The 18135-nt window shown below is 48.2% G+C and overlaps 2 protein-coding genes across 8 annotated transcripts in view; both read right to left on the bottom strand.

The window, feature by feature from the left end:
- Positions 1-18135, bottom strand: part of TSPEAR (thrombospondin type laminin G domain and EAR repeats) — a 158893-nt gene that overhangs the window by 47410 nt on the left and 93348 nt on the right. The window lies entirely within an intron of this gene.
- On the bottom strand, positions 2124-3480 carry LOC141571549 (uncharacterized). Of its 4 annotated transcripts, none has more exons than XM_088794634.1 (2): positions 3127-3480; positions 2124-3003 (listed from the first exon to the last, which is right to left on the bottom strand). In XM_088794634.1, the coding sequence occupies exons 1-2, from the start codon at positions 3478-3480 to the stop codon at positions 2638-2640; spliced, it is 720 nt and encodes a 239-aa protein (XP_088650760.1). In that variant the 3' UTR covers positions 2124-2637. The 4 variants fall into 4 exon arrangements, with proteins under 4 accessions (XP_088650760.1, XP_088650759.1, XP_088650761.1 ...); XM_088794633.1 differs by having other exon boundaries at positions 2124-3078; positions 3157-3480; XM_088794635.1 differs by having other exon boundaries at positions 2124-3078; positions 3217-3480.

The following is an 18135-nucleotide window of genomic DNA, read 5'->3' as shown; positions in this document are numbered from 1 at the left end:
TCGTTGTCTAATTTGGGGGAATAGAATTGTTTCCTGCAGTCCTTTTTGAATTCTTTTAGCCTCTGTGGGGTCTGCAGTAATGCCTCCTCTTCCATCCCTGATACTGGTGATTCGTGTCTTCTTTATCTTGTCCTTACTCAGTCTAGCTCGAGTCTGTCCACTTCAGTTACCATTTCAGGAAACAAGTATGGTTTCATCTTCACTACTGTTTTACTGTTTTCAATTTCATTGATTTCTACTTTAATCTTTATCATTTCATACTTTATGCCTTCTTGGGGTTTAACTCACTCTTATTTTTCCATTTTTCATTTTTAACCTCTTTGTTTCTTTATATTAAAAGTTCACTTCCCATAGGCAGAAGAGTGGAGTTTGTCTTTTTGTCCCATCTGGCAGTCTCTTTTCTGTTCCTCCTTCTCTCTCTTCCTCTTTGGGGACTCCAGTTACAATACTCCAGCTAGCTAATGCTCTGTCCATTTCTTTTCCCTCTCTGTGTCTCATTTAGTTTCTATTTCTCTGCCTTCAACTTCACCTGTCTTCTCTTCTGCAGCATCTATTCTGCTGTTAATCTCATTTAGTGTAATTTAGTGTCGTTTTCACTCCGACATTGTAGTTTTCCTCTCTAGATTGTCTATCTGTGTCCTTTTCAGTATTCCTCATCTTTCCCTAATACGTTCTTAATCTTTTCTCTATCTTCTTGAATGCATGGAACAGAGTCTTAACTCTTACTAATTCTATCATCCATAACATTTCTGATTTGGTTTTGTTTGTTTTTTTATTGGGGAACAGTGTGTACTTCCAGGCCTTTTTTCCAAGTCAAGTTGTTGTCCTTTCAATCTTAGTTGCGGAGGGTGCTGTTCAGCTTCAAGTTGTCCTTTCAGTCTTAGTTGTGGAGGGCACAGCTCAGCTCCAGGTCCAGTTGCCGTTTTCTAGTTGCAGGGGGCGCTGCCCACCATCCCTTGCAGGACTCGAGGAGTTGAACCAGCAACCGTGTGGTTGAGAGCCCACTGGCCCATGTGGGAATCGAACCAGCAGCCTTTGGAGTCAGGAGCATGGAGCTCTAACTGCCTGAGCCACCAGGCCGGCCCCTCTGATTTGGTTTTGATGGATTGATTTTATCCTTATTATGGGTTGTATTTTCTGCTTCTTTGCATGCCTGGCAATTTTGAAAGGATATCTGAAATTTGAATTTTACCTTGTTAAGTGCTGAATATTTTGTATTCCAGTGACTGTTTTTAACCTTTGTTCTAGGATATAGTTAAGTTCCTTAGAAATGGCTTTCTTTGAGGCTTTCATATCAGCCGTGTCAGGTGGGACTGGACCAGTGGTTACACTGGGGCTAATTTAATCCACAAATGAGGCAATGCCCTGTGGGTGCTCTGCCCAATGTCCTGAGAATTATGTCCATGTTCTAACTGCCAATATTTAAAGCATGTCTGGTATCTGGGATTATGCCATCTAATTTTGTTGATTTCCACAGTTGCAGCCTCACACATGTTTGCTGACCATCACTAACTGACACCGAGGGAGACCCTCTGAGGGCCTGGGGTTACTCAGTGCAGCTCTGCCCTCTCTGGCACTCTCACCTCAAACAGCTGCTGTCCAGGGCTCTCCACAACTCTCAAGGCCGTCTGCGACTCAGGGGTGCGTGGAGCTCTCATTGGGTTTTCCCTTTCTGCATTGGGGCCTAGAAATATTAAGGCAGTGAGTGGGGCCAGGCGTGAGACGCACTTTGTTTGTTTCCCTTTCTCAAGTTGCCTGTTCTGTGCTCTTCAAGTCCAGTATCTGAATCCAATTGCTCCACGATATCCTTAACTTTATGGTTTGGCCCAGGTGGGAAGGTCATCCAGCCCCCCTCACCCCATCTGGGCTGGAGCAGCTCCTCCCTGACTCCTTCACGTCTCTGCTAAAGGTGTAGACCTGCGGGGGTATCACAGGGGTTGCCCCGGGCTCGCAGAGGCCGTGCTGCATGGCGCTCCAGGTGGCATCCTGGTGGGCGACTGTCAGGGTTGGGTTTGCTTAGATGGAACAGCGGGTGGTCATGGTCCAGGGTCCTGAGAGCCTAGACCATGCCTTGTCCGCAGGAGAGCAGCCTCAGGGAAGCCCCAGGCAGGGGCCCAGCAGGCACTGACCCTCCGGGGCGACAGCTAAGGTCCCACCAGTGACCCTGTCCCCCCAGAGGAGTTAGGCCACTGCCTTTTGGGATTTATTTCTCAGTCACTCATTCCTAGCATATACGTGTACATGGAGGGGAACAGTGTCTGGTCATAGCCGTGTGTCCCCACCCAATAAGGTCACATGAGGAAGCAGGTCAGGTGATGAAGTGAGTTTATTGGGGTGCCCTAGAAGGTGCTGACACACTGAGAGTCAAGGTCAAGTGATTGACAGAGAAACTGAGAGGGAAGAACAGGTGACCCAGAGGCAGGAGGAGGCCACTCCTGGGAGGCAGAAGCCCGGGGAGCAGTGGGGTCAGGGGTTCCTGGGCGTCAGAGGTCAGGTCAGGATACTCGGGACCTGGGGGAACCCCATCCTGGGTGGGGTTGGCCAGCCAACACAGGTCAGGACCACACTGAGGGGCGGCTGGGGGGACCACTTTCATGGGGTCTGCTGGAGCCTGCTTCCCCTGCGGTGACACACTGGTCAGCAGCAGGACTTCTGGGCCGAGGCGGGGACGCAGCAGACTGTGCGGGAGCACAGGGGGCGGCAGATGAGGGACACGCAGGAGGAGGGTCTGCAGCAGGACGAGGGGGCTGGGCAGGGGGTGGCCCCAGAGCAGATGGGTGTGCAGCAGATGGGCTTACAGCGGATGGGTGTGCAACAGGCCGGCTTACAACAGACAGGTGTGCAACAGGCGGGCTTGCAGCAGATGGATGTGCAACAGGCCGGCTTACAGCAGACAGGTGTGCAACAGGCGGGCTTGCAGCAGATGGGTGTGCAACAGGCCGGCTTACAGCAGACAGGTGTGCAACAGGCGGGCTTGCAGCAGATGGGTGTGCAACAGGCCGGCTTACAGCAGACAGGTGTGCAGCAGACGGGCACACAGCAGGCCTGCTGGCAGCAGCTGGGGACAGAGCAGGGGGACTGGCAGCAGCTGGGGACACAGCAAGAGGGCTGGCAGCAGCTGGGGACACAGCAAGGGGGCTGGCAGCAGCTGGGGACACAGCATGAGGGCTGGCAGCAGCTGGGGACACAGCAAGAGGGCTGGCAGCAGCTGGGGACACAGCAAGAGGGCTGGCAGCAGCTGGGGACACAGCAGGGGGGCTGGCAGCAGCTGGGGACACAGCAGGGGGGCTGGCAGCAGCTGGGGACACAGCAGGGGGGCTGGCAGCAGCTGGGGACACAGCAGGGGGGCTCGCAGCAGCTCTCTGGGCAGTCGTCCACCTGCCAGGAGGAGTCCGTGCAAGAGTCACAGGAACCGGGCAGGCAGACGCGGCTGCTGTAGGTCAGGTCGCTGGAGCCGACAGACAGGGTGGACGCGGCCATGGTGGGCGGTGGGTGGGAGGTGAGCTGGGAGGAGGGTGTGAGTGTGAGTGTGAGAGAGTGTGTGAGTGTGAGGTGCTGCTGTCGGCTTTTATACCCCTGCTGGGGGGGGGTGTTGTCCCAGGAGGAGGCTCCCCACGCCCTCCCTTCCTCATTGGTGTTTAGAGCCTGTTGCAGCAGAACCCTCATTAGTGCTGGTTTATTTTCTGTAATTGTTTTTCCTCATTAAACCTGTGACTGTGTTGCAGGATGTGTATCCCATCTCTCCTCTGTTTGGCTCCAGAAAACTTACAGAAATTATTTGAGGCAAGATTATGCTAAGTTGAGGTTTAGCTGGGAACTCTCCACAATGATGGATTCTGCTTCCACCTCTCCTGTGTTTGGAGTGTTTTTCATATTTTCATTACTTTAAAGCAGTTTTAAATGTAGGTATAAAGTGACAGTTGCATATCTTATGAAACACAGCTCTACAGAGGATTTGATAATAGAAACGGGTTCTAAGTCATGTTCTTGCAGGGGCCACAGCAGTCTGAGCTGAGTGGACAATGACGTGTGCGTTTGGACGGAAAGGTCATCAGGATCTTCAAGGGAATCCGTTCTTTAGAGCCCTAGACATACACTGGCAAGTTTTTAAATGAATAGAAATAGGAACAGCCCCCCCACCAGGCGGGAGGGAATGGCTGCCGTGTAGAGGTGAGGCAACACCAGGCTGTCCTCCAAGGTGCAGGACCAGCCCCGCAGGGGGGATCAGGTGCTAAGGGTGATCTTTCCTCTCTTCAAATTATTACATCTTTCTCAAGTAAAGGCAACAGTAACATTTTCACGTAAGCAAGATTTTAGGAAGTGTTCCACTCATATTTCCCTCTTGAAAAAAATACGTAGGAAATACGAAAGACAACCACGTGATGAAGCAAACAGAAAATTCAGGAAATGGAGATGGGGCTGGCGTGGGTGTGAAGAGTCAAACACATCCTTCCGGGGCCCCACTGATGGAACTGTACAGAGAGGGACTGGTAAGGGAAACGACTGTCGAGGTGCAAGGGACCTGCCTCTTGGGCCTGCAGTATTCAAACAGGGACTTCCTGACTCTGTACCTGGTTTGCACAGACCTCCCGTGAAAAGCATGAAGAAGAAATAATACCTGGACAAATTAAAGGTAAGTAGCAGAAAGGAAAATAGCCCTCAAGGACTAAAGCATCAGTGTAAACAACAGTGGAATGTCGTGGAAAATTGTAATTAATTTAAGGAGATTCAGGACATCACTACAAGGGGTTCTGCTTCTGGGAGCCTGTGGTGGAGTTTACTTGACCGAACTTCCTGTTGAAAACAATGGAAAATACTGGGGGGGGGGGGGTCTTCCTAGAGCAATAGAAAGCTGAAAACAGAATCAAGAATAATGGGCCAGTGGGTGTGGCCGGATGGCTCAGTTGGTTAGAGCACGAGCTCTTAACAACAAGGTTGCTAGTTCAATTCCCACATGGGATTGTGGGCTGTGCCCCCTGCAACTAAGATTGAAAACGGCGACTGGACTTGAAGCTGAACTGCACCCTGGAGAAGCACACTGTTCCCCAATATTCCCCAATAAATTTTTTAAAAGTGGGAGACTATCATTCACCCTTCATTTAAAAAAAAGTGAAAAGAATGACAGGCCGGGAGGGATGTCAGGGTCTGTGCTGTGGACCCCCAGCCAGTGTGAGAAACCTTGGCTGTTTTTAAATAAATAAAGTGAAATACATAACAGGTTACAAAGAAGACCAGTTACATTAAAACACACTTACTAAAACATGAGACACAATGAGTGATCTGGTACTTGCCTGTCTGCTAAACAGGTACGTGACATACTCCAGCACTGAGCCTGACAGCTGCCCTCGCTGTACATCCGTGACACCACAGGTGAGGTCTAAGACCTGTGACAGCCCTCGTGTGACACCACATACCTGGATTCTGTTGGTGATAGGCTCAGGCATTGTTGATACCACTAGGGTTTGCTGGCTACTCTCATTATTAATTGAAACGATACATTTCAGTTGGAGGTTAGTGAAAATAAAGACGTAATTCCTTTTTTGCATCCAACTGCAGAGGCCCCAGGGAAGGGCCCTGCTCTAGCCCACGGCACCGGGCAGAGCACAGAAGTCCCTCTGTTCTAAGGGCACATGCTGACCTAGCAACTGGACCTGGGAGTTCCACAGTTTTGTGGGATGAAGGGGAAGACATCACAGCGAGCAGCTGCCCCTCAGGGGGTCAGGCAGGAGACCACCCCTCCTTTAGGCTGAGGGCTGCCTTTCAGGAAGGTGAGTCAGGAAGGGGCGCCCGGCCCAGCCACCCTGGGCTGGTCTTGCAGAGCCAGGCGGAAGCATCCTGTCCATCACAAACCTGCCCTCTTCCCGCAAGCAGCCCAAATCACAGCTCTCAGGGGGCCCACCAACCAGGAGCCTCAGATGCAGTTAGTCTTCCCGGACTCAGAGTTCCCGTGCTGGACAACAGCAAACGTTCTCTCTGCACGAAGACATCTGAATCGAAGCAGGAAGAGGCCTCAAACTGCCTGCAAACACTTCTCTAAAGACAAGGACCATTACTCAGCCAAAAATAACCAAGCACACCAGGAAAGAAGCCACATGAGCAAGAATGGGCAGACGTAACTGAAAACTGGGCTGCACCCACAGCCTTCCAACAGTGAAGTGCCACCTACAGACTATAAAACAAACCTCACAGAGACTTAAAGAGATAAAAGGCCAACTTTAAAGGATTCAGGAATAAGGAACTCTAAGAGGTCCTGCAGAGTGGGCAACCAAGAGACTACCAGCAGGTGGGCTGGGCCATCACACTAGGCGTGGTGCCAATTAAAGGGTCTGTCATGAGGGCCGAGGCAGGCTCTCAAGAATGTTCAGCCTGGCTGTGAGCAGAGAGAGGACTGGCTGGAGTGAGTGAAGGCAGAACTGGGTGGGAGGGAGAGTGCCTAGGTGGCCCTGTGTGGAAGAAAAGGGTCAGAGATGGAGAACCGAGTCACACCGGGCAGAACAGGAGAGGGGCAGGACCCAGGGAGAGGCTGGGCTGCTGGTGTGGCTGTTGTCAGCGGGGAGCTATAATAACACGGGGTTAGGGAGGAAGGACAGGGCGTACCTGGCACCACATTCAAGAGGGTGCATGTTGGCATCCACAGGTCAATCAGCCGCCTGGAGGTGGGAATGGAACTTGGGCCTAGGAAGCTCCCTCCACGGGTCACCTGCTTCCTTCTGACTTGGGGTCTGTACACCATGACATCGCCAAGCACAGTTTCCCTCAAATGGGGCCAGAGGTGCATTTGAGGCCCGCAGTCAAAGCCCTTCCTCACAGGAGACCACTGCGGCCCAAGCCAGGCTTGCACCCTCCAGGTAACACGCCTGCCCTGAGCCAGTGTCGATCCTCCTCTCTGTATTTCCCAAGATGGCCACCGGCTTTCACACTTGACTTCCTGAGGGGAGCCCCCACTGAGCCCCACCACTTCCAAATATCCCACTGCTCTCAGCTATTAGTCCCTGTGATGGTTAATTTTATGTGTTGACTTGGCCAGGCCACAGTGCCCAGTTTTTTTGGTCAAACACATCTGAATGTTGCTGCAAAGGTATTTCTTAGATAAGATTAACATTAAATCAGTGGGCTGGTCAAGATGGCATAGTAGGTAAATGCTGGCTCACCTCCTTCCACGACCACCTCAAAATTATAACTAAACTACAGAAAACCATCATCGAGAATCACCGGAAGTCTGGCTGAATTGAAGCCCTACAACTAAGGACATAGAGGAGAAGCCGTGTCCAGACTGGCAGGAGCGGCAGAGGCGCGGAACGGGCTGGTCCCACACCTGAGTGTGACCATTAAAAATCAGGAGGGATATCTCAGCTGTGGAGGTCCCCCCTGAAAAGTCAGAGGTCCCAGGCTCCCCCACCCAGTGTTTCAGTGCCAGGGAGAGAAGTCTCCAAAATTTCTGGTTGTGAAAATCAACAGAGATTGTGGCTGAGTGAGACGGAGGGTGGCTGGAGTCTCAGGAGCTCCTCTTAAAGGGCCCATGCAAGGACTCATCAATGAAATCACTAGCTCTGAGCTCCAGTGCTGGGGAAGCAGCTTGAAAGGTACCAGGGACAAATGGGGAGGAGTTGAGTTGTCTGACTTCAGGACTAGGGCTGAAGGGGCAGCTTTACGCCTGATGGAGGAGCTGGCAGGAGCCACTGTTCCTTTGTTGGACCCCCCCTCCCGGCGGGCAGATGCAGGTGGCCGCCATATTTGAGTTTCCATCAACCTGGCTGACACCATTCACCCCTCCCAACTTGCAGGACCACCAAAGTGGCTTCCAATGGCTTTTCCGTACAAATGGCCTGTCTTGGCTCATGCTAAGGACTTTCCTAAAATCTTTCAAAAGTTCACAACCCCCAAACAAGGAGCATCTGGCCTTGGTGTGCCCTGTACCTCTTGCTAAATAGCCCCAAGCCTGGCATTAGCAGCAGCTGACCTCGGTTCGCAGCTTAGTCGCTTCCAGGCACCTCCAAGCCCAACATAAGTGGCAACCATCACTTTGTAGTTCATACCAAGTGGCTTTGACCTGCACCAGAGACCCTCCCAAGAGGCCCCAGAACCAACAGAACCAGTGGCCAGATTTAAACCACACAAGAGCACCGCTCAACCTCCTCCACAAACAACACACCCAAAGGGCAGACTGGGCAGGCTCCATAGCCCTACAAAAGCAAACCCTGCTCCACAGCAACTCCACTACAGTCATGGTCAGTCCTCACAGCCAGTCAGTCTGAGAGTCAATCCCTCCCACTGACATGCCAACAGCAACCAAGGCTCAACTATAACAGGAGGACACAACACAACCTACACGAGAGACATACCAGCAGCACCCTGCTCAGTTGACCAGGAAGACTATGGCACTGAGCCCCACAGGACACCTACAACATAAGGCCACTCTACTAAGACCAGTATACATAGCAGCCCTACCTAAAACACAGAAACAAACACAGGGAAGCAGTAAAATTGGGAAACAGAGAAACATGTCCCAAATGAAAGAACAGAACAAAGATCCAGAGAAAGAACTAAATAAAATGGAGACAAGCAACCTATCATAGACAGAGTTCAAAACACTGGTTACAAGGATGTTCAATGATCTCACAACTTCAACAAAGAGATAGGAAACCTAAAAATGGGGATAAAAACATAAAAAAGGACCAGTCAGAAATAAAGAATACAATAACTGAAATGAAGAATACATTCAAGGGAATCAACAGTAGAATAAATAAAGCAGAGGATCAAAAAAGATTTGGAAGATAAGGGAGCAGAAAATACCCAAACAGAACAGCAAAGAGGGGAAAGGTCAAAGATGGCAGAGTAGATAAAAATTGTGCCTGTGTCCTTCTGTGAACACGTTAAAATTACAACTAAATTATAGAACAATCAACCTGAACAACTATTTGAAGTCTGGTTGAACAGAAGTCCTATAACTAAGAATATAAAGAAGAAGCCATGTTGAGACTGGTAATACAGGCAGAGATGCAGAATGGGCCTCAAACCTTTCTGTGGCGGTTGAGAATCAGGAGCTATACCTTGGCCGCAGAGGTCCCCCAGGAGGACTGAGGAACCCCAGCTTCACACCAGGCTCCCCAGCCCAGAGTACGGGTGCCAGGAAGAGGAGCTCCCACAACATCTAGCTGTGAAAAACAGTGGGGATTCCAACCTTTTGGGTGGGACAGAAGGTTGAGGGAAACCTATGTTCTCTTAAAGGGCCCACACACAAATTGCTCTCACTCCCAGGCACTCACCTTGGGCTCCAGTGGAGGGATGGTGACTCAGGGGGCCTTGGAGGCATGCAAGGTGCAGACTGAAGAGTGTGGCTTTGGGAGGGGGTGGGTACTGGAGGACAGTCAGCATTTTCCTGGTGAGGAGTCTTCTTCCCATGAAGGCGGCAGGTAGGCACCATCTTTTCTGTGTTGAGTCCACCCCCATAGGCCAAATCTGAATCTGATTGTCCTAGTGAGCTCTGGAGCTCCATATGGTTGACTCAGATGGGACCCCACTCCACCCAATTCACACATCACTAAAGGCATTTTTTTCCATGAGCAGCCAGCCCCTTCTGCATTGCACTCTTTTAAGGAAAACTATCAGAGTCCATGGGCCCCAGATGGGTAGCGACTGGCCTCAGTGTGCTCTGAGACTTTCATTGAGTAGCTTCAGGCTCAGCAGTGGGACCAAACCAGAATCTGCATTAAACTGGTGACCACAACTCTTCCCACTCTAGTGACTCCCTGAGACCCTGCCCCACCCAACACACCTACCACATGAGGCTCTATCACTGGCTGAACCTTAAGGGAGCTGGCAAGTGGCAGCAGACCTCTTGGTATCCTGCTTTTTGTGGAGCTACCCCAGGCCTGGTACTGGTGGCTGACGTCCTCGGTTTGTAGCATGGCTTCTCCCACGTGCCTCCAGGATTAGTAAAGGCAGTGAACACTACGGATCATTCTGTAGCTCCTACCAGGTAGTCCCTGGGTGGTCACAGGCAGTGGGTGACCTGGGCTTGCACTGGAGCCCCTCTCAAGAGGCACCAGAACCAACGTACTTGGAGGTTGGCTTCAGACCACAGCAGAGCACCACCCAATTAGCCCCACAAGCAGCACACACAAAGGTGGTCTCAACAGGCACCAGAGCCTGCTGGGGTGAATACCACTCAGTGGGGTAAGCCACCTGCACAATAGCGCATAACCTGTAGATGTGGCCAAACCTCACATCCAGTCAGCCTGAGTGTCAATCCCACCCACTGACATGTCAATAGCAATCAAGACTCTACTATAACAGAACAGCACACACAACCCACACAAGGGACACTCATGGAGCACCCAGCTCAGGTGAGCAGGGAAACTGTGCCACTGGGCCCCACAGGATACCTAGTACATAAGGCCACCTGTCCAAGACTGGGAGACATAGTAGATCTACCTAATATATAGAAACAAACAGAGACGCAACTAAAATGAGGAAACAAAGAAATGCATCCCAAATGAAAGAAGAGGAGAAAAATCCAGATGAAGAACTAAACGAAATGGAGACAAGCAACCTACCAGATACAGACTTTTGAAGATACAAACTTCAAAACAATGGTTATAAGGATGCTCAAGGAACTTAGTGAGAACTTCAACAAAGAGATATTAAGCATTAAAAAATGATATAGAAACCATTAAAAAGAACCAGTCAGAAGTGAAGAATACAATAACTGTAATGAAGAATGCACTAGGAGGAATCACCAGCAGGCTGATGAAGCAGAGGATCAAATCAGGTAGCAGAAAACACCCACAGAAAATAATTTAAAATATGAGGACAGTTTAAGAGACCTCTGGGACAACATCAAGTGTAACAACATTCACATTAGGGGTACCAGAGGGATAAGAGAGAAAGAAGGGGATTGAGAACATATTTGAAGAAATAATGACTGAAAACTTTTCTAACCTGGCAAAGGAAATAAACATACAAGTCCGGGAAGCATAGAGAGTCCCAAACAAGATGAACCCAAACAGGCCCACACCCAGACACATTATAATTAAAATGGCAAAAGTTAAAGACAAAGACAGAATTCTAAAAGTAGCAAGAAAAAGGCAACTAGTAACTTATGAGTATAAGGAAGCTCCCATAAGACTGTCAGCTGATTTCTCAACAGAAACGTTGCAGGTCAGAAGTGATTGGCACAAAATATTCAATGTGATGAAAAGCAAGGACCTACAACCCAGCAAAGCTATTATTTAAAACTGAAGGACAGATAGAGAGCTCCCCTGACAAGAAAAAGCTAAAGGAGTTCATCACTACCACACCAGTATTACAAGGAATGTTAGACAAGAAAAGAAAACCCCTACATATGCTGCCTACAAGAGACTCACTTCAGATTGAAAGACACACACAGAGTGAGAAAGTAAAGGGATGGAAAAAGATATTCCATAAAAATGGAAATGAAAAAAGTAAACAAAAAAGCTTGGGTGGCAATACTTATACAAGACAAAATAGACTTTAAAACAAAGCTATAAGAAGAGACAATGAAGGACCCAATAATTCCACTTCTGGGTATTTATGTGAAGAAATGCAAAACTCTATTTTGAAGGGACATGTGCATCTATATGTTCATTGCAGCATTGTTTACAATGGCTAAGATGTGGAGGCAGACCGGGTGTCCATAGATGGAAGAATGAATAAATAGGAGCTGGTACATATATACAATGGAATATTGCTCGGCCTTGGAAGGGAATGGGTTCTTACCATCTGTGGCAGCATGGATGGACTTGGAGGGTACTGTGCTGAGTGGAGTATGTCAGATACAGAAAGACAGACGCAGTATGATTTTGCTTATATGTGGAATCTAAAGAACAAAATTAACAAACAAAACAGAAACAAACTCATAGATACAGAAAAGATTTTGATGGTTTCCAGATGGAAGTGGGGTTGAGAGTGTGGATGAAAGAAGGGGAAGGGATTAAGAAGCACAAATTTGTTGTTACACAGTAGTCATGGGAATGTAGGGTACAGCATAAGGAACACAGTCAATAATATTCTAATAACTATGTACGGTGTCAGATGTGTACTAGATCTATTGGGGTGGTAGATGGGAGGGGGTTGGGGATAGGGTGAAAAAGATGAAGGGATCAAGAAATACAAATTGGTAGTTACAAAATAGTCACGGGGATGTAAAGTAAAGCACAGGGAATATAGTCAGTAATATGGTAATAACTATATGTAGTGCCAGGTGGGTACTAGACTAGTCAGTGGGATCACTTCTTAAGTTATATGAATGTCTAACCACTAACTATGCTGTACACCTGAAATTAATATAAAATAATTTTGAATGTCAAACAATAGAAGACCAAAATTCTAATTTCACTCTTTTTGAACATTATGCATGTAACAATCTGCAGTAAAGGATTTATTAGTATGCACTTATATGCATCCATTTAGGCATCAAAAATATATAAATATACAAATAAATAATAAATGTAAAGTGTTTATTTAAAAAAGAACAGCCAAAAAATATATATGAAAAAAAAAAAAAAGAAATGAGAGTTTAAGAGACCTCTGGGACAACATCAAGTGTAAAAACATTCGCATCATAGAGGTACCAGAAGGAGAAGAGAGAAAGGAAGAGATTGAGAACGTATTTGAAGAAATAATGACTGAAAACTTCCCTAACCTGGCAAAAGAAATAGACACACAGTTCGAGGAAGCACAGAGAGTCCCAAACAAGATGAACCCAAACAGGCCCACACCAAGACACATCATAATTAAAATGCCAAAGGTTAAAGACAAAAAACAGAATCTTAAAAGCAGCAAGAGGAAAGCAGTTAGTTACCTGCAAGGGAACTCCCGTAAGACTGTCAGTTGGTTTCTCAACAGTAACTTTGCAGGCAAGAAGGCAGTGGCAGGAAATATTCAAAGTGATGAAAAGTTAGGACTTACAACCAAGACTGCTCTACCCAACAAGCCTATCATTTAAAATCAAAGGACAGATCAAGAGCTTCCTGAACAAGAAAAAGCTAAAGGAGTTCATCACCACCAACCCAGTATTACAAGGAATCTTAGAGGGACTTCTTTAAGAAGAAAAACAAGATTAAAAATATGAATAATAAAATGGCAATAACTACATACCTATCAACAATTAATACTTTCAATGTAAATGTATTAAATGCTCCAATCAAAAGACAGGGTGGCTGAATGGATAAGAAAACAAGACCCTTACATATGCTGCCTACAAGAGACTCACTTCAGATTGAAAGACACACAGACTGAAAGTAAAGGGATGGAAAAGGCTATTTCATGAAAATGGAAACAAACAAACAAAAAACACAGCGGTTAGCAATACTTATACTAGACAAAATGGACTTTAAAATAAAGGCTATAACCAGTGACAAAGAAGGACCCAGTCATCGCACTTCTGTGTATTTATATGAAGAAACACAAAACACTACTTTGAAAAGGTGTGTGCGTCCATATGTTCACTGCAGCCCTGTTTACAACGGCCAAGATGTGAGGCAGCCTGGGTGTCCCTGAATGGATAAAGCGGAGGTGGTACACATATACAGTGGAATATTACTCAGCCATAAAAAAAATAATTAAATTTTGCCATCTGCGACAACATGGATGGACCTAGAGGGTACTGTGCTGAATGGAGTAAGTCAGACAGAGAAAGATGAATGTCGTATGATCTCACTTATATGTGGAATCTAAAGAACAGAGTAAATGAACGAACAAAACAGAAGCAGACTCATAGACACAGAACATTTTGATGGCTGCCACCTAGGAAGGGAGATGGGGTTGGGGTGAAAGAAGGGAAGGGGTTAGGAAGTACAAATTGGTTGCTACACAGGAGTCATGGGGATGAAGGGTACAGCATAAGGAACACAGTCAATAATATGGTAGTAACTGTGTGTGGTATCAGACGGGTACTGGATTTATTGGGGTGATCACTTCATAAGTTATATAAATGTCTAACGACTATGTTGTACACTCGAAACTAATCTAATATTGTATGTCAACTATAACTGAAAAATAAAAAATGATTTAGAAACATTAAATCAGTGGACTTGGTGTAAAACAGATTGCTCTCCATGGTGTGGGTGGGCCTCAGAGAATCAGTTGAAGGCCTTAAGGGAAAAGACTGCGGTCCCCCAAAGACGAAGTTATTCCGACTCCAAACTGTTTTTGGACTCGAGCTGCAACAGCAACTCTTCCTTTAGCCTCTGGCTGCCCTACAGATTTTGGACTTGAAAGGCCTCACAGTCACGTGAGCCAGCTGCTCAAAATAAATCTCTGCACACGCACACACACACACACACACACACACACACCCTACTGGCTGTTTCCTGGAGAAGCCTGACTAACGCAGGTCCATCGTCACCCTCCTGCATCTTCATACAGAGGGAAGCAGCACGCTGTGCCCGGGGGCACTGGAGTGCCTGTACCAGCCTGCCCGAGGCCTGTCTTGGAGTGGGCTTCATGCCTTCAAGTCAGACGCCTATTAGATGGGATCTTCTGCCCTAGCAGAGCCCCGAGGCTCCAATGTGCAAGGCCCAGGGCCTGGACAAGTGGTCCTTCTGTCCCTCACAGGTAGAGGTGTTGGGAGGCATATGGGGGTCTCCCAGGTGAGCAGGATTCTCTGCACTGAAGGCTGCAGGGGGATTCGTACCCCAGGAGACCCAGGCAGAGGGTGGGAGGACCTGGCCAGCTCTGCCCCATCGGTGCTGTCACCCTGGACGCAGCTCAAAGCCAGATTGCTCTCCCGCCCACCATGCCACATCAAGCCCTGATGGCCTCACAGATATGCACTCAGGCCACACAGAGGGACTGACAATGACTTTATTTGTTCACAGACAGGTCACTTACATAGGGCAGGACAACCAGGCCAAAGAGAAGGATGCTGGATGAAATGCAGGGCCTGGAGGAAACTCAGAGCCAGTGGGCAGTGAGGGCTCAGCTCAGCCTGCCAGGTGGGTGGCTCAGGGGCAGAAGGAGACCCTAGACTGGGCTCAAGGCTCTAAACATTCCAGGTGGAAGTCAGTGCAGCCCCAGGAGGGCTAGGGGGATGTGCCCGGTCAGCAGCAGGACTTCTGGGCCGAGGCGGGGACGCAGCAGGCCGTGCGGGAGTACACGGGGCGGCAGATGAGGGACATGCAGGAGGAGGGTCTGCAGCAGGACGAGGGGGCTGGGCAGGGGGCGGCCCCAGAGGAGATGGGCACACAGCACACGGGCCTGCTGCAGACGGGTGTGCAACAGATGAGTGTGCAGCAGACGGGTGTGCAGCAGACGGGTGTGCAACCGACGGGCACACAGCAGGACTGCTGGCAGGGGGAAGAGGTGCAGCAGGAGGGCTGGTAACAGCTGGGGACACAGCAAGAGGGCTGGCAGCAGCTGGGGACAGAGCAGGGGGGCTGGCAGCAGCTGGGGACACAGCAGGAGGGCTGGCAGCAGCTGGGGACACAGCAGGAGGGCTGGCAGCAGCTGGGGACACAGCAGGGGGGCTGGCAGCAGCTGGGGACACAGCAGGGGGGCTCGCAGCAGCTCTCTGGGCAGTCGTCCACCTGCCAGGAGGAGTCCGTGCAAGAGTCACAGGAACCGGGCAGGCAGACGCGGCTGCTGTAGGTCAGGTCGCTGGAGCCGACAGACAGGGTGGACGCGGCCATGGTGGGCGGTGGGTGGGAGGTGAGCTGGGAGGAGGGTGTGAGTGTGAGTGTGAGAGAGTGTGTGAGTGTGAGGTGCTGCTGTCGGCTTTTATACCCCTGCTGGGGGGGTGCTGCCCCAGCAGCAGGCTTGGGGAAGCCTTCCCTTCCTTGTTGGTGTTTAGTGTTGCGCTGTGGTTCAGCATCACTGGCTCACTGTCAATGCCATGGGCTCCTGAGTGGAGCTGGACGATCCTGACCTGTGTTTGTCCCCAGAGGACAGACAGTAGAAATGTTCTGATGGCTTTGCAGGAACAGTAGCAAACAGGCAATTCTGAAAACAATAGTTGTCTGCTCCATCCCATAGGGGGCTGCTCCTATAAACAGAAGCTCTCCCCACACGAGGGAGGAGGATAGGACAACCCAGAACCTTTGAGAAAAGGGAGATGTGCTCAGCTGGGGATGGCCTGATGATGTTCAGTTGGCCTGGCCACAGGGGGATGCACTTTGGGGGCTCATGAAGCCAGTTGTTGTGGGAGCTGAGAAGGCATGCATCTACCAGCAGTGAGCCCTGGGGCAGGTGTGAGGAAAATGTGTCCTTCTGGGGACAAGACTGGCTCACAGAGAGGGGCAGACGCAGACCCCTGCTAGTGCAATAGGAATGACCATGTGGGGCAAATGCCTTGGCTCATTGCACCTTGAGATTTCATAGAACCCTCCCAACAGAGTGCCTAATGCTCACACTTGTGTCCTCTCCTCACAGCTCAGACTATATCACCTGCACAGGGTTCTCAAGGGCTCCTGCAGCCTCTGCATGAAAATCAGGGCAGGGTCTCCTCCCTGAAGAACCACCCCCTCAGGCAGAAGGTCATCAGGATTCTGTGCCTGTGAGCCATCCCTCTATTGCCAGTTCCTGCACACTGTCACAGTGAATGCAATGGCAGGGTCTGGCTGTCCATGGAGCCTTGTCTCAAGGACTCCTGCACAGTGTGTAGCATCTCGAGGCCCAGTGCTTGCTTCTACACCTGCGACCTAGTGATCAACATCTAGTCATGGCCCCTTGTGTCCTCAGCATATGGCTACTGTACCCTGCCATGTCTCTGAAGGGTAAAGGGCAGGGGCCTCTCGGCTGCAGAGCTCTGCAAAATTAGCCCATGTCTCCCTTAAGGACTTGTCAGGGGCCAGTGGGCTTCAGGGTTTGAGGCCTCACTGACCTCTGATGGGTGGGGCTGGGGCTCTGCTGGAGAACAACATGGCAGTTGGACCACAATGGAGAATTCTTATCTCAAAGAAATAATGGCTGAAAACTTTACAAATTTATTTAAAAACTTTAATCTACACATCCAGGAAACTCAATGAACTCCAAATAAGATATACACAAAAGATCCACAAACAAACACGCCACAGTAAAAATGCTGAAAGTCAAAGACGAGGAGAAAGTCTTGAAAGCACAAGAGGGAAATGACAAGTCACTCACAAGGGAGACCCCAAGATTTACAGCGGATTTCCCATCAGAAACGATGGGGACCACAGGCTGTGAGATGATATAGTCAAAATGCTCAAAAAAATTGTCAACCAAGAATCCTATATCCAACAAAACTATCTTTTAAAAACTGAAGACAAAATACATTCCCAGATAAATAGAAACTGAGATAATTTGATGTTAGCAGACCCACCTTATTAGACATATAATAAGTCCTTCAGGCTGAAAGCAAGTGACCCCTGACAAAAATTCTAATCCACAGGAAAAAAACAAAGAGCACCAGTAAAGGTAATCATGTAATTACAAAAGATAATACAAATGTCTGTTTTATTCTTTCTTCTATTAATTGATTTAAAAGCAATTATATAAAACAATATGTGTACTATGTATGTTGGGCCTGTAGTATATAAAAATGTAATCTGTTTCACAATATCACTACATAGGAGCAAAGCCCTATTGAGCAAAGGAAATTACTCCAGATGGCAATGTAAACCCACAGGAAGAAGTGAAGAGAACCAGTAATGATAAAAAAAGTTAGGATAACAAAAGCTATAAATATGCACTTGCTCTCCTTTCTTCTCTAAGCTTCTTATAAGTCATAAATGTATATTAATTAATAATTATAATATATGGTTGGGTTCTTTAACATTTATAGATGTAATATGTATAACAGAAAGCCCATAAAAAGGACACGAAGAAATATAATATATGTAAAATGGAGCAATGTTTATACATGTCACTGGAATTGAGTTAATATAAATCGGAAGTTGATTCTGATAAGTTAAAATAAATATATAGTCAGTTTTAGAACAAACACTATGGACAATGTTTTAAAATATAGGAAAAATATTAAAGAAATCAAAACACTACATTAGAAAACATTCACCAAATGCAAAAGAAAGCAGCAAACGAGGATGAGAAGAAGACAACAAAAAGACACAAGATACAGGAACAAAAAAAACAAACCAGCCGCCACTGATTCTTGTCACTAGTGGTAACCATGTTCTATCAAGTCATGATAAACAC

This window comes from Rhinolophus sinicus, chromosome 17, assembly GCF_057876585.1.
Source record: "Rhinolophus sinicus isolate RSI-liver-muscle chromosome 17, RSI-T2T, whole genome shotgun sequence".
Taxonomy (NCBI): domain Eukaryota; kingdom Metazoa; phylum Chordata; class Mammalia; order Chiroptera; family Rhinolophidae; genus Rhinolophus; species Rhinolophus sinicus.
The sequence above is the reverse complement of the archived record's forward strand: the minus strand, read 5'-3'. Positions and strand labels throughout refer to the sequence as shown.